General features: G+C 41.7%; 1 protein-coding gene across 1 annotated transcript in view; it reads left to right on the forward strand.

Moving 5' to 3' along the window:
• LOC144592373 (paired box protein Pax-5-like) overlaps positions 1-15,560 on the forward strand; it is a 193,540-nt gene that overhangs the window by 149,367 nt on the left and 28,613 nt on the right. Inside the window, exons 8-9 of the mRNA XM_078396932.1 lie at positions 2,377-2,514; positions 2,958-3,059. Coding sequence (XP_078253058.1) covers positions 2,377-2,514; positions 2,958-3,059 — 240 coding nt within the window. The remainder of the gene's footprint in view (positions 1-2,376; positions 2,515-2,957; positions 3,060-15,560) is intronic.

A 15,560-nucleotide genomic window follows, 5' to 3' on the forward strand; every position in this document is an offset into this window, starting at 1 on the left:
TGTGCTCAGGGCCCTCGGTCTACTTCAGGTTTTTGTGAAAGAAACTAAAGGGCCTGTCCCACTTTAGGTGATTTTAAGGCGACTGCCGGCGACTAGGCTGTCGCCGACAGTTCGCCGGGTGTCGCGGGCGTGATCATGAGGAGTCTTCCAAAAATCATAGTGGATCTTAGCAGGTCGCTGAGAAATCATCCGGAGTGAAATTTCTCGGCGACAGCTGGCTTGTCGCCAGGTATCGTTGCTTATTGCGGTCGCTGTCGCCTGCTGTCCCCAGGTTTGCTAGGTTCTCTTAGATACATTTAGAAGCACATTATATTAAAATAAGTAAATTCATTTCAAAATAACATAAAATGCTTGTGTTTAACCAATTTATTTACCGTCAGGACATTTGACAGGTAGATTGGAGGCGACAGTTTGACGGTCAGGTAAGCGTGGGAATTTCACGATGTTTATGGCCATCAGCCATTACATTTAAAGTGGGCTCCCACCCCAGATATGCAACCCAGAAACCAGATATGCATCTCCTGTACATTTTCAAAGAATGCCCACACACTTTTCATAAAAATCCACTTAACCACTTTTTAAATTATTTTTTTAAATAAAGCTATTAGTAAACTGGAAGTAAATCCAGTTTATGCCCTGTTACAGTGATGCTTGGTTTTTAAGTAACCCATACAAGATGTTATAGTTCAAAACTCTTAAGTACTTGCCGACTTGTCAGTGATTTCAGCGAAAATTAGGACGCCGGAGAAGCATTGACAGCGTGGCAATTTTGCGATGTTTCCGAAGACGCTGTAATCTCGACCTGACTCAGCATTGTCGTAGTCATTGTCGTCGGGTAAAAGAAAATTTTGGCGATCTGCTACGATTTTGACAGTCGCTGGCAGTCGCCTTAAAATCGCCTGAAGTGGGACAGGCCCTTAAGTCTGCAACTGAGACAAGAGTCAAGAGCATTACATTGCCATATAAGTTGACAACAGAACAATAAAATTCTTACTTGCAGCAGCATTACAACTCTGTAACTACAATACACATAGATCATTAAGATCATGTGATAGGAATAGAATTAGGCTATTCAGCCCATCAAGTCTACTCCACCATTCAATCATGGCTGATCTATCTCTCCCTCCTAACCCCATTCTCCTGCCTTCTCTGCATAACCTCTGACGCCTGTACTAATCAAGAATCTATTTATCTCTGCCTTAAAGAGTGTACCATAGAGTCATACAGTGTGGTTACAGGCCCTTTGGCCTAACTTGCCCGTGCCGATCAACATGCCACATTCACACTAGTCCCACCTGCCTGCATTTGGCCCATATCCTTCTAAACCTATCCTATCCTTGTACCTGTCTGAATGCTTTTTAAATGTTATGATAGTACCTGCATCAACTACCTCCTCTGGTAGCTCATTCCATGCACCCACCACCCTTTGTGTAAAAAAAAAGTTGCCCCATATGCAACTCCGGTTTAGTTTAATTTAGTTTAGTTTAGAGATACAGCTCGGAAACTGGCCCTTTGGCCTACCTAGTCCGGTCTGGCCAGCGATCCCCGTACACTCGCACTATCCGAAACACTAGGGACAATTTACAATTTTTACCGAAGCCAATTAACCTACAAACCTTTAGAATGTGGGTGTAAACCCACGCGGTCAGGGGGGGAACATACAAACTCCGTATGGACAGCACCCGTAGTCAGGATCAAACCCAGGTCTCTGACGCTGTAAGGCAACAACTCTCCCGCTGCGCCACCATGTTGCAGCATGGATACTCCCCACTCTGGGTAAAAGTCTAGGTGCATTTACCCTATCTATTCCTCTCATGATCTTATACACCTCTATAAGAACGTCCCTGATCCTCCTGCTCTCCAAGGAATAAAGTCCTAGCCTGCTCAATGTCTCCCTATATCTCAGGGCCTTGAGTCCTGGCAACATCCTCATAAAGCTTCTCTGCACCCTTTCCAGGTTAACAACATAGATAAAATATAATAAACAAATATTCAACATTGGAAAATGATGTGACATCCTCAGCAGTATCTCTTCTTGAGAACAGGCATCTTCCATGTTTCCTTTCCTCATAGTAACAGTCATCTTTGGGGTGCACACCATTTCATTGCTACCGACATCTTGAAAGTGTACCATTTCTTAATGGAAGCTGTTCAGCTGGATATTTTTTTAAAACAACATATGTGAAAATGTTTTTTGTACATTTTTGCACCAATAGTCATCTTGAGTAAGTTTCACATTCTAATAAAAGGCACCTCAATTAGACTTGCGCCATTAACAACACAAAGCTTGTGTGCACACCCTTCATTAAACGTGTATTTTGAGCGTATACTCCTTGATACCAACAGGCGTCTTTCGTATGTTCCCCTTGTAAACAGATGTTCTAGGTGTATGTACCCTGAAAGCAGCAGATGTCTGGGGTGTGGATTCCTTCACCAGAACAGACATGACAAATATGTACCCCAGCAATACTTCAGATATCTCGTGTGTACCTTTCGTAACAGTAGGTGGCTCAGGTGGGTACAGCTTTGGCTTGTCTGATTATAATTCATCTATCCCAGATCCCACAGTATCCTTTTCATGTATTTTCTAGAAATGTTACCTCTGATGTTTGTATCATGGTGTCGACTGATTTGATGGACTCGGTCTCCTCTGTCTCTCAGTATCTGTTCAGTCTGGAGTCTTACTATACTTGCCTCGTTTTGGCAATACCTTGAACAGAGCTCGCCTGTAGCAGGTATCCAATGTCAGCTTCAATGAACAGGCAATGAATCATGGATGAATGCGCATTAAGGGATCACCTGGCTGGAGAGAGCACCTGATGACAGTCCCAGGGGTGGTCATTATATGCAACCTCTACAGTGGACGCATCCTGATTACGGGCGAAGCAATGGGCTTTTATGTCAGCTACATGTTTAAGGCCTTGACATGGTCTCTTACATTTTGCTTTGTTTTCCAGGTCGAGACTTGGTCAGCACGACCCTTCCTGGCTACCCTCCACATGTGCCTCCTGCTGCACAGGGCAGTTATCCACCGCCAACACTGACAGGAATGGTGCCTGGTGAGTGCAAGAACCAGTGTTTGATGCTGGATGTTGGCATTAGAGGGAACTCTCTGAACTGTTTCGGGTTCTGCATATTTCACAGGAGACAAAGATCTCTGTTGCAGTCACTGGCTGAAAAAAGCACCGTGAGAAGGAGCTAAGACGCTGGTCTCATTAACCTCTCTACAGTTAGACACTTCTCCACAGGGATAAAACACGTAGATACATCTCTAATATTTCTTCCTTCACTTAACTGTCAGAAGTACTAATCTCCTGGGACGTTCAACATACTGCGACAGAAAAGGCTTTGGTGTTCAGGATGGTGATATAGGTAGAAAATCTAGTCATTAAACAGGACTCAGAAGCCCAGCTGTCCTTTAAGAGGACCGGTAATTTGTTTTTAATGAAAACATGCATTTTATTTTTAAATGACCCTTAACAAATTAGTTTTCAGCATTATTTATAATGATGCGACTCAGAGTTACATGAACAATAACAAGCTAAATATTGCCTTTGCAACCACACAATTTTCTTCCATTCCCTTTCCATGGTGGGCTGCACTCCCCTTTTTCCTTTCATTTTCCAGTCTTAATACTGAACTGTACAATCACTAAGACCACATATTTGTGACAGTGATATTGCCTGATTCCACTTCTGCTTTTGTCTCCTCAACCAGCCCTTTGTTGCTCCAGATTAGACTTATTTCAACACACCCCTGACTGGTGACCCTGCTATTATCCTCTGCAAATTTCAAGCAAGCTAAACTTTATCCTGGTCTCATTCTCCTATCACCCCTGCCCCTTCTGACCTATATTGTCTTCCAGTTACACTAAGTCTCAATTTATTATAGTCATCTGATTCAAATTTCTTCGTAGGCTTGCCGATTTCTACCTCTGCAATTTCTTCCAACCATTACACCCTCTAAAATATCCACAGGCCTCTTAAAGAATTGTTCCAACAATGGTGAATGCTCTGAGTTTCCAAGATTCAAAGCTGTGGAATTTAGAGCCCTCTCAGACACTCTGCTTTGCTATTAACCATTTTTATTCTAATTCGCTCCCTAAAATCGAACTCTTTGACCAAATAGTTATACATCGGCTCATTCAGGACATAGAAGCTCAGCTGTCCTTTAAGATGATCAATATATTCTTTTAATGATAGTGTGCATTTTATTTTTAATATCTCCTTACCTGGTTCAGAGTCAAATTTTATTTGGTAAGACACCCATATAGAAATTCTAATGCATTGTTGCCATATTTTAGTGCACTATCTGATGCAATTTTTTAAAAGAACTCAATCCTGCAGTTTTTGTTCAGTCGTGCCCTTCCTAAAATTGAATCCGTTTCTTCTGTGCAAGGGAAAGGCACATCTTTAGATTCATTCTAGTTTCTTAGCAACTCTATTCATAGCTGATGCAAATCAGAAAACACATCAAATGTCAAGTTTTAAATTCAATGTTCAATGTTTGATAAACTGACAATAGTGGTTTACAACTAAAAAAAATAATAATCAAAGAGTGGCTAGCATATATTTTGTATTATTTTCTTCCTCAAATCACAAATTTAATCCACAACTAAAGGTTGCTGCATTGTTTAAATCATCTGTGTCTGCTTATGGGCACAGGCTTCATGGCTCAGACATGCAGCATTTTTCCAGCAGGGAAAGTTGTGCAGTGTCTTACGTGGGAGACAAATGGTTGAACTCGGTAGGTAACCAGATTCATTACATTAATGGAACATGAGCCGTCCTTATTATAATTATTACATTTAATCAGATTCACAGGATTTTAATTGCTATATATACACTTGTAGCTTTAGAAATATAGTCCACCAGATTCCTCCTTGTTCCTCCTTAACTATTCCCGACTTTCCATTTCCTTTTTCTGTATGATTTTTTTTCCTTACAATTCTCTGTATCTTGTTCTGCATGTTCTCCTTGCTTCTGTACACCTTCCTCCCCCTTTATATTTTTCATTCCTCTCTCCTTCTCTCTCCTTCTCTCTCCTTCTCTCTCCTTCTCTCTCCTTCTCTATCCTTCTCTACCCTTCTCTATCCTTCTCTCTCCTCCTCTCTCCTCTCCTCTCCTCTCTCCTCTTTCCTCTTTCCTCTTTCCTCTCTCCTCTCTCCTCTCTCATTCTCATTCTCTCTCATTCTCATTCTCTCTCATTCTCTCTCCTTCTCTCTCCTCTCTGTCTCTCTCCATCTCTCCCCATCATGCTCTCTCACTCTCGTACTGTCTCACTATCTGTCTCTCTCACTATCAAGCATCTGGTTGAGAAGTTCTGAAAGTATATCAAATTAAAAAATGGAAATGCTACACTTTCAAGACAAAATTTCAGTCTTGAAATTCATCCCCAATAATCCACTGTACTCCAGCAAGGCAGACTCAGTCTAGTGCTTTCCTGATTTTATGGTGCCGGCAGTCAAGGATCCACATAATAAACATGGTTAAAAAAAAAGCTAAATTTTTCTACAAAACATAATGAAATAGCCTAATGTTAAAAAAAAGGACTTGTTCATTTGGTGCATTCCTTTCCACCCCCACATGCTGCTCGATCCACTGAGTTCCTCCATCAGGTTGTTTGTTGAAACCAATGACTTGTTGCTTTTATTTATATTGCACAATTTATAATTCCTTCCCATTTAAAATGGAGGGAGAGAGTGGTTGCTTAGGAAGCCTTTGTTTGACTCCATCAGTCCTCTCTACTTGCCTGGGCCTAACGTGAAGGCAGAAATTTCCAAGTCACTCTCCCTCTGAGTGTCGTCCATGTATTTTGCCCATGATTTTGAGTGCAATATGCTGTTGGCCCTTCTGTGATTCCCATAAATGCTCCCCGAGTATGGGATTCCCCACAGGCACGTTTATTGGGTGCGAACCTGGAAAATAAATGATTAAACAAATAAATAGAAAGATAAATAGATAAATAAATGCAAGAGTGGACATCGGACCGGTGGAAAATGATACTGGAGAGGTAGTGATGGGGAATAAAGAAATGGTGGACAAATTGAATACTTTTTTTGCACCAGTCTTCAAAGAGGAAGACACCAGCAATGTGCGAGAAATTCAAAAGAGTCAGGGGGCAGATGTTAATGGAGTTGCTATTGCAATGTAGAAGGTGCTTGGGAAGCTGAAAGGTCTGATAAGTCACCTGAACCAGCTGGACTATACCCCAGGGTTCTGAAAGAGGTGGCTTTAGAGATTGTGGAGGCATTAGTGGTGATCTTTGAAACATCACTAGAGTCAGGATTGGCCCCTGAGGATTGGAAAATAGCAAATGTTACTCCGCTGTTCAAGAAGGGAGTGAGGCAAAACGGGGGGAACTATAGGCTGGTTAGCCAGACTTCAACAGTTGGTAAAATTTTAACGTCCATTATTAAGGATGAAGTTTCCGAGTACTTAGAACATGATAAAATAGGCCGAGGTCTTGCGAAGGGGAGATCTTGGCTTGGCTGACAAATCTGTTGGAATTCTTTGAGGTGGTAGATAACAGGATAAACAAGGGGGAAATCAGTGGATGTTGTTTAGAAACATAGAAACATAGAAACATAGAAAATAGGTGCAGGAGTAGGCCATTCGGCCCTTCAAGCCTGCACCGCCATTCAATATGATCATGGCTGATCATCCAGCTCAGTAGCCCGCACCTGCCTTCTCTCCATACCCCCTGATCCCTTTAGCAAAAAGGGCCACATCTAACTCCCTCTTAAATATAGCCAATGAACTGGCCTCAACTACCTTCTGTGGCAGAGAATTCCAGAGACTCACCACTCTCTGTGTGAAGAAATGTTTTCTCATCTCGGTCCTAAAAGACTTCCCCCTTATCCTTAAGCTGTGACCCCTGGTTCTGGACTCCCCCAACATCGGGAACAATCTTCCCGCATCTAGCCTCTCCAACCCCTTAAGAATTTTATATGTTTCTATAAGATCCCCCCTCAGTCTTCCTCAGTTTACCTCAGAAAACTTTTGATAAGGTGCCACACATGAGGCTGCCAAACAAGATGAGAACCATGGTATTAGAGGGAAGATACTAACATGGATTGATGATTGGCTGAATGGCAGTAGGCAAAGAGTGGGAATAAAGGCGTTTTTTTCTGGTTGGCAGCTGGAATTAGTGGTGTTCCGCAGGGGTCGGTGCCATGTCTGCTACTCTTCACATTGTATATTAATGAGTTGGATGATGGAATTGATGGCTTTGTGGCCACGGTTGCAGTTGATATGAAGATAGGTGGAGGGGCAGGTAGTGTAGAGGAAGCCAGGAGTCTGCAGAAGGACTTGGACAGGTTGGGCGAATAGACAAAGAAATGGCAAAGTAGTGTGCAGTCATGCATTTTGGTAGTAGGAAATAAAGGCATAGACCATTTTCTATATCGGGAAAAGATTCAGAAATCGGAAGTGCAAACGGACTTGGGACAGCTGGTGCAGGATTCCAAAAGATTAATTTGCAGGTTGAACAGATAGTAAGGAAGGCAAATGCAATATTAGCATTCGTTTTGAGACGACTAGAATATAAAAGCAGGGGTGTAATGTGGGGGCTTAAGGAACTGGTCAGACTGCATTTGGAGTATTGTGAACAGTTTTGGGTCCGTATCTGAGGAGGGATGCACTAGCATTGGAGAGGGTCCAGAGGAAGTTTACGAGACTGATCCCGGGGATGATTAGGTTAACAAATGATGTGTTTGATGGCACTGGGCCTGTAATCGCTGGAGTTTAGAAAGATGAGGGAGGATCTCGTAGCAACTTGCCACATAATGAAAGGCCTGGATAGAGTGGATGTGAGTGGATGTTTCCACTCGTGAGTGAGTCTAAGTCCAGAGGGCACTGCCTCAGAATAGTGAGTGAGTCTAAGTCCAGAGGGCACTGCCTCAGAATAGTGAGTGAGTCTAAGTCCAGAGGGCACTGCCTCAGAATAAAAGAAAGTGCCTTTAGAAATGAGATGGAGGAATTTGATTAGCCAGAGGATGGTGAATCTGTCGACATCATTGCCACATACAGCTATGGAGGCCAAGTCGTTGGGTATTTTTAAAGTGCAGATTGACAGGTACGTGATTGGTAGGAGTGTCAAAGGTTATAGGGAGAAGGCAAGGGAATGGGGATGAGAAGGAAAGTTAGATCAGCCATGATTGAATGGCAGAGAAGAATCGATGCACCGAATGGCCTAAATCTGGCCAAATGACCTAACTCTGCTCGTTTGCCTGAGGAGGGGCGGCATTGTGGTGTAGCGGTAGAGCTACAGTGCTGCCTTACAGCACGAGAGAACCGGGTTTGATCCTGACTACGAATGCTGTGTGTACAGACTTTGTACGTTCTCCCTGTGACCGCATGGATTTTTTCCGGGTGTTTCGCTTTCCTCCCACACTACAAAGACGTGCAGGTTTGTAGGTTAATTGTCTTTGCAAAATTGTCCCTCGTGTGTAGGGTAGAACTAGTGAACAGGTGATCGCTGGTCGGTGTGGATTCGGTGGGCCGAAGGGCCTGTTTCCAAGCTGTATCTCTAAACTAAGCTAAACCTATGAACAAATATATAAGCAAACAAATAAAAATAAATAAATAGGGCATCATGGTGGTGCAGCGGTAGAGTTGCTGCTTTACAGCACCAGAGGCCCGGGTGCTGTCTGTTCTGACTTTATATTTTCTCCCTGTGACCTGCGTGGGTTTTTGCCGGGTGCTCCGGTTTCCTTCCACACTCCAAAGACATCCAGGTTTATAGGTTAATTGGCTTGATAAAATTTTAAATTGTCCCTAGTGTGTGTAGGATTGTGTTAGTGTGCGGGAATCGCTGGTCGACGTGGACTCGGTGGGCCGAAGGTTCTGTTTCTGCGCTGTACCTCTAAACTAAACTTAACTGAACTAAACAAAGAGATGGATAAATAAATAAAAGAGATTGAAAAGAAAGTGGTCATCATAATTTGGAAACTCCTTTTAAAGTGATGACAAATGTTCTTTGTTTTGCTGTAATTGAAAAAGAAAAATCAGCACAGAACAAAAGGGTATCCGATTTGCTGCCATTTTGCCTTAACGTACTAGCCAAGCACCATTGCATTCCATGTTCACAAATGCCCCATATTGTCTGCCTCTTTAACGGAGTAATCTTATAAAGCATCCTTGACAATGTCTTCTTAAGGCGGCAAAAACATTACAACCAATAGCAACTGATCTAGCATAAGAGTTCCTCAAACCAGCGTTAAATTGTAGAAATTTGTGCATTTGTAATAACAAAATTACCATAACTTGCTCATTAATGTAGCCAAATCAGTCAAGCATTTTTCAAGCATTGTAAGAGTCACTCACTGCCACAGTCTTCTGGCAAGTTCAGCAATGTGAATATTAACATGCAAACGATTCCATTCTGCAGTTGGGCTGTACAGTAAATGCTACCTTTGCCAGCCTGTTTCATTGAAATTTGTCAGTAGAGGATCCTGCGTTTCCCATCTTGAAATACATCCACCACAAGGAGGCATCGTGGGGCACTCAGTGAAAGAGAGTTTGGCTAGGTTCTGTCAATAAATCAGTCACATCAACCTGTACTGAAGCATTGCTCTATGGTGGGTGGTGAAGAAGGTTGGTGGAATCAGAGCTGCAGTACTAAACTTTCTAAGGTTTAATTATATGATTAAGATGGGTCTTAGAAGTAAGCTGGCCATCGACCAGCATTGCAGGGGACGGAGGAGAGTCTTAGTGCAGAAGGGTACCTGTGGCTGGCGTATCTTTCTGTTTAATTTGACAGCATTGTTGTAATGGTGCTGGAAAATTACATGTCGGTAATGGCAAGGTGATGTCAATCTACAAAACATTATTCCCTGTAAACCAGGATTTTATTTTGTTATAAAGATGGGAAATTTGGGAGAATTTCAGAAATGCAGAACATTAATTAAAAAAACAACCTGCAATCATTTTTTACAATAATTCTCATAGCTTTTGACTCGTACTAACCATAAAGTTAATTATGTTAATTGGTGGTGCATTACAAAATATTAATTTAATATCTTTTTTCTCCATTTTTTAAATGAAAATGTTATGTTCAACAGCAGTGCAGAAACTGTAATGTGAAAAACAGACTCTGTTAGTCTGGGAGTTTAGATTTAGATTTAGGATACAGCGCAGAAACAGGCCCTTCGGCCCACCGGGTCCGCGCCACCCAGCGATCCCCGCACATTAACACTATCCTACACCCACTAGGGACAATTTTTAAAAAACATTTGCCCAGCCAATTAACCTACAAACCTGTACGTCTTTGGAGTGTGGGAGGAAACCGAAGATCTCGGAGAAAACCCACGCAGGTCACGGGGAGAACGTACAAACTCTGTACAGTACAGCACCCGTAGTCAGGATCGAACCTGAGTCTCCGGTGCTGCATTCACTATAAGGCAGTAACTCTACCGCTGCGCCACCGTGCGACCCAGTTAGGGCAACAAAATAAAATAAATTATTGACAAAAATAGCAGGCTACAAATTGTAATGCACCACTTCAGGAGCATGGTTGTCGCCATCAAGCAGCATTCCAAGGGAGCCTGATGTTGAAGATGTAAAGCTTGTGACCAGCCAACTAGGGGATTTGGCAATAGGTGGAGGGGATGAACGAAGGTCAGGTTGTCTGCAATTTTTAAAAATCCCATTTTTCATGGTACCTACGTACATGACCCACCTTATGAAGGGCAATTGAGGATGGGAATAAATGCTGCCGTAGCCAGTGAGGCCCAAATCCTAAGATAATGAGCATAAAAAACCAAATCATGTTTCCAATTGGGAACCATTAACTCAATGATTTCTTTGACCAAAAATTCCTTTGTCCATGAACAGAGGATACATGTGTTGCCCTGTGTCCTCTGTCATGCTGAAGCCTATCTGTCAGGACACCCATCTATCTGGGATGGTCTAGAGGCCAGACCTTCACCTGCAGTGCAAACCAGACACACACACGGGGGGGAACTGGAGAACCATCTGTGGAAGGTGACAGAGGTCACTGACTTTACTCACAGGTTATTACTGCTCAGACAGATTTAAGGTGGGAAAATTGCTCTTGGGAGAGTCTATGGGGACTTGCTTCCTGGTGAAAATCTCCTTTCCTCTGCCTTCAGCTTCCATGGCATCTCTCTTATTACTGGTCAGGCTGAACAACTTGCAGGACTGTCACCAACTCACTCATTGTTTAGGTAACAAGCAAATGACTTCATCTCTATAATATTCAGAATGCTCCCAGATTTGTGCAGCTATAAGGTTCCACATATCTGACTCCAATGAGCCATGCTTCAATTCACGCTGCAATAAACTGTGAGTAATTGATGATGCCTTTAAGTAGAGCAGGTGCAGGGCTTTTTTCTGCTAGTCAGACCTCATTTCCTGTGGTTGCCCATACTATGTGTTAATTCCATATACATGAATTAATTTCACAAGGGAAGCATCAATTGGACATTGCTTGAGGATAGATGTTACTCCTGCATGGTCTGTGTTCTTTGTGCGTATATGCATTACAGCCACATGATTAAATGTACCATTATGAACTATGCACATTATAAGCGCTTAATCCCATTTAATGATCTATTTCATGCTACAGTTCAGTTGCATAGCACATAAAAAGCCATGTGCCATGTGATTAAAATTCTAGGCTCTTGTTTATTATGTGTGGCTCCCTGATTAATTACAGATCAATGATTCAGAAAAGCAGCTTGATACAGAGCTGCCCAGTTTTAACAATGCAGTGTTAATTTATCTGTTGTAGTCCTTTTTGTGATAATTAACTAAATCAGCTTTACTTCCTTCAGCTTTCAAGCTATAATTGAAATAGAGAATATTGGCTTTCTTTAGATTTCTCCTGCATAGCCAGTAAGCACCTGAGCACTGAGGAATTCATCCCAAACTGGTCATGCCTTATTTTGGGTTGTGCTCTGCCTCTGAAATGCATTGCATTGAAGTTAACATGTAATTTTCTGACGTGGAGCGCAACTCATCGACTCTGCCATATAACATGCTATGCTGTTGGCTGGGAATTAATTTCAAATTCCCTACCATTCAATCAGATCAACATAATGTTTGAAACCTACACTACTAATAATGCACAAACATGACTACAAAATGTGGAAAAACTCCACTCGGCAAATAATTGCAGCTGGTTCTCTCTTTATTGAAATTCATAAATATTCCACCATATTCATCACAAAATCTGGATTTCTCTTGTTCAAAATCCAGGATTCTTGTTGACTTGAAACTTATTGATTGAGAATAGCTGTTCTTGGAAAATATTAGCCCAGCAATGTGGAAATAAAAATAAATTTCCTGAATTATATAATTCCAAGCAACCTGTCCACATTATGTACTGGGAAGAAAACTCCTTCAATATACATTACCGCAGATATAGAATGGCATTTTATTAATCTCCTCCTCTTGAAATAAAGGCTAAGGGACTGATTGGACATAGATGCACAGTCACAAAGCGGAAACAGACCGTTCAGCCCAAATGGTCCATGCCGACCAGAATGCTCCATCTCAGCTCAGCCAATTTGCCCATGTTTGGAACATATCACTCTAAACTTTTCCTATCCATGTCCCTGTACAAATGTCTTTTAAATGTATTATTACTGCATCAACTACTTCCTCTGGCAGCTCATTCCGTAAACCTACTACTTTCTGTTTGAAAAAGTTACCCTTCATTTTCCTATTAAATCTTACCCCACTCACCTTAAACCTTTGGTCTTTACTTCTCGATTCCCTTATTCTGGGATAAAGACTCCTGTGCATTCACTCTATCTATCCCCCCTCATGATTTTATATACCTCCATAAAATTACTCCTCAGCTTCCTGCATTCGAAGAAATAAAGTCCGAGCCTGCCCAACCTTTCCCTATAGCTTTGGCCCTTGAGTCCTGGCAACATCCTCATAAATCTCTGCACTCTTTACAGTCTAATGGCATCCTAGCTATAGCCGAGTTAACAAAACTAAACACTGTACTCTGAATACAGCCTCACCAATGTCTTCTACAACTGTAACATAATGTTCTAACTTCTATACTCAATCCCTGACTAATGAAGGTCAATGTGCCAAAAGCCTTCTTCACCACTCTATCTGTCTGTTACGCCACTTTCAGGAAATTATGTGATTGTACTCCCAAATCCCTCTGCTCTTCAACACTTCCAGGGCCTTACTGTTCACTGTGAAGGTCCTGCCCTGGTTGGACATCCCAAAATGCCACACCTCACACTTATCTGAATGAAACTCTATTTGTTATTCCTTGGTTTCCTTGCCCAGCTGATCAAGATACCGCTGTAATTTTTGAAAAACATCGTCACTAGCTATGATATCACTTATTTTAGTGTAATCTGCAAATTTACTAATCATGCCTTGTGTATTCTCATCCAAGTCATTAATATAGATTTGAAAGAGCACTGGGTCTAGCACTAATTCCTGATGCACACCACTAGTCAAAAGCCTCCAGTTGATAAACAACCTTCCATCATCACCGTTTGCTTCCTCCAATGAAACCATTTCTGTATCCACTTAGCTACCTCTCCCTGGATCACATGCGATCAAACCTTCAAGACCAGCCTACCATGCAGAACCTTATCAAAAGCCTGGTAAAGTTCATATAGACCAAGTTTTATGGCCTTGCCCTTAAGAACCTTCTTGGTTACTTCTTCAGAATACTCAATCAAATTCACAAAATTCATGTACAAAACCAGGCTGACAATCCCTAATCAACCTCCATCTATCCAAATGCATGCACATCTTATCCCTCAGAATCCTTTTCAGTAACTTTCCTATCACAGATGTTAAAATTACTGGTCTATAGTTCCCAGGTTTTCTTTGCAAGCCTTCTTAAACAGCATAACATTAGCCACCATAAAGCTAACATGCTAAGCCTAACCTATTAACTTGGAATGGTCACAGGAATTTAAGGCAATGCAGGCTACTTTTATGTTAAATATTATTTTACTTTTAAGACTGAAAGAAATTGGCAGAAAATAACATCGTTTTCCAGTTGTTCAATTGTTTGCAGGCAAGTCTTTAACATATTACTCGGTCTGCTGAGGAACCAGTGCAATGTGTGCATTAGGAGCTCTGGAACTACAAACTCCGATTTTATCAGAACCATTGATTTGTGTATTCGCCCGTTAGAAATTTGCTAGGTTTGAAAAAAAATTCACTTGTCAATGAATGCCAAATTATTGGGGCATGGAGGATCCATCCAGAGTTATGGATATCATAGAAACATAGAAACATAGAAAATAGGTGCAGGAGGAGGCCATTCGGCCCTTCGAGCCAGCACCGCCATTCATTGTGATCATGGCTGATCGTCCACAATCAATAACCCGTGCCTGTCTTCTCCCCATATCCCTTGATTCCACTAGTCCCTAGAGCTCTATCTAACTCTCTTAAATCCATCCAATGATTTGGCCTCCACTGCCCTCTGTGGCAGAGAATTCCACAAATTCACAACTCTCTGGGTGAGAACGTTTCTTCTCATCGCAGTTTTAAATGGCCTCCCCTTTATTCTAAGACTGTGGCCTCTGGTTCTGGACTCGCCCAACATTGGGAACATTTTTCCTGCATTAGCTTGTCCAGTCCTTTTATAATTTTATATGTTTCTATAAGATCCCCTCTTATCCTTCTAAACTCAATTTCTCAATATCAATTTCATTATAAAAAATTAGGGCAGTGCTGAGGATGAGAAATCGTTTTACATAATCCGGAGACTAATTAATGACAAAGATGTGCGATTTAACAGAGCATTCGTGCAGGTGCAGGGGAAGCCTTGACTTTGCTGAGCCCTGTTCACAGAAGCATTCCCCGGGCTGTTTTATTATGTTTTATTGCATTTGGTGGATTTTCAATTTATAAATACTGCCACTCTTCAGTTGTTTAAATATCTTAAATACTTTCTGCTGTGTGTTCATATTACACTGGTGATTCTTAACTTCTGAGAATTAACTAGAAATTTGCAGCCGAACAACATCAACCAGGCTTATGAGAGAGAAATGGAGGAGTGAGAGGGAGAGAGGAGAGGAAAGAAAGATAACCCCTCAAGCCTGCTCTGGCATTCAATAACATCATTGCAGATTCATTGCTACTTTGTCACCTAATTCATGTCTTTTGATTGTCATTGCAACGAAAATCCACAGCCCTGTGGGTTAAAGAATCCTAAAATTTGCAACCCTCTCAAAAAATAGATTTTTCTTCATCTTAGGCCTAAATGCCAACCCTGATCTTGTGACCACAGCTCTGGAGTTATAATCTCTTGGCTGAGGAAACAACTTTCAGCTATCCTGCCCTGCCTTCTATGAATCTTGTCCCTTCTCTGAATCTTGCATCCTCCAACAAGATAACAGTGGCAGGTGAGAGAGCAAAAGAGATCCAGAGAAATGGTGTGCTACAAGTGAGAAAAATAGGGAAGGGGAAAAGAGAGAAATTGATTAAAAAAAAGAGAAAGGTAATGATAGGAAGAAAAAAAACATGAGAGGGCTGGATAGTTACAGTGAGACAGATAGATACTGAGAAAATCGGATGCTCAGAAAATGAATGAGAGAGATTTAA

This window comes from Rhinoraja longicauda, chromosome 3 (genome assembly GCF_053455715.1).
Source record: "Rhinoraja longicauda isolate Sanriku21f chromosome 3, sRhiLon1.1, whole genome shotgun sequence".
NCBI lineage: Eukaryota > Metazoa > Chordata > Chondrichthyes > Rajiformes > Arhynchobatidae > Rhinoraja > Rhinoraja longicauda.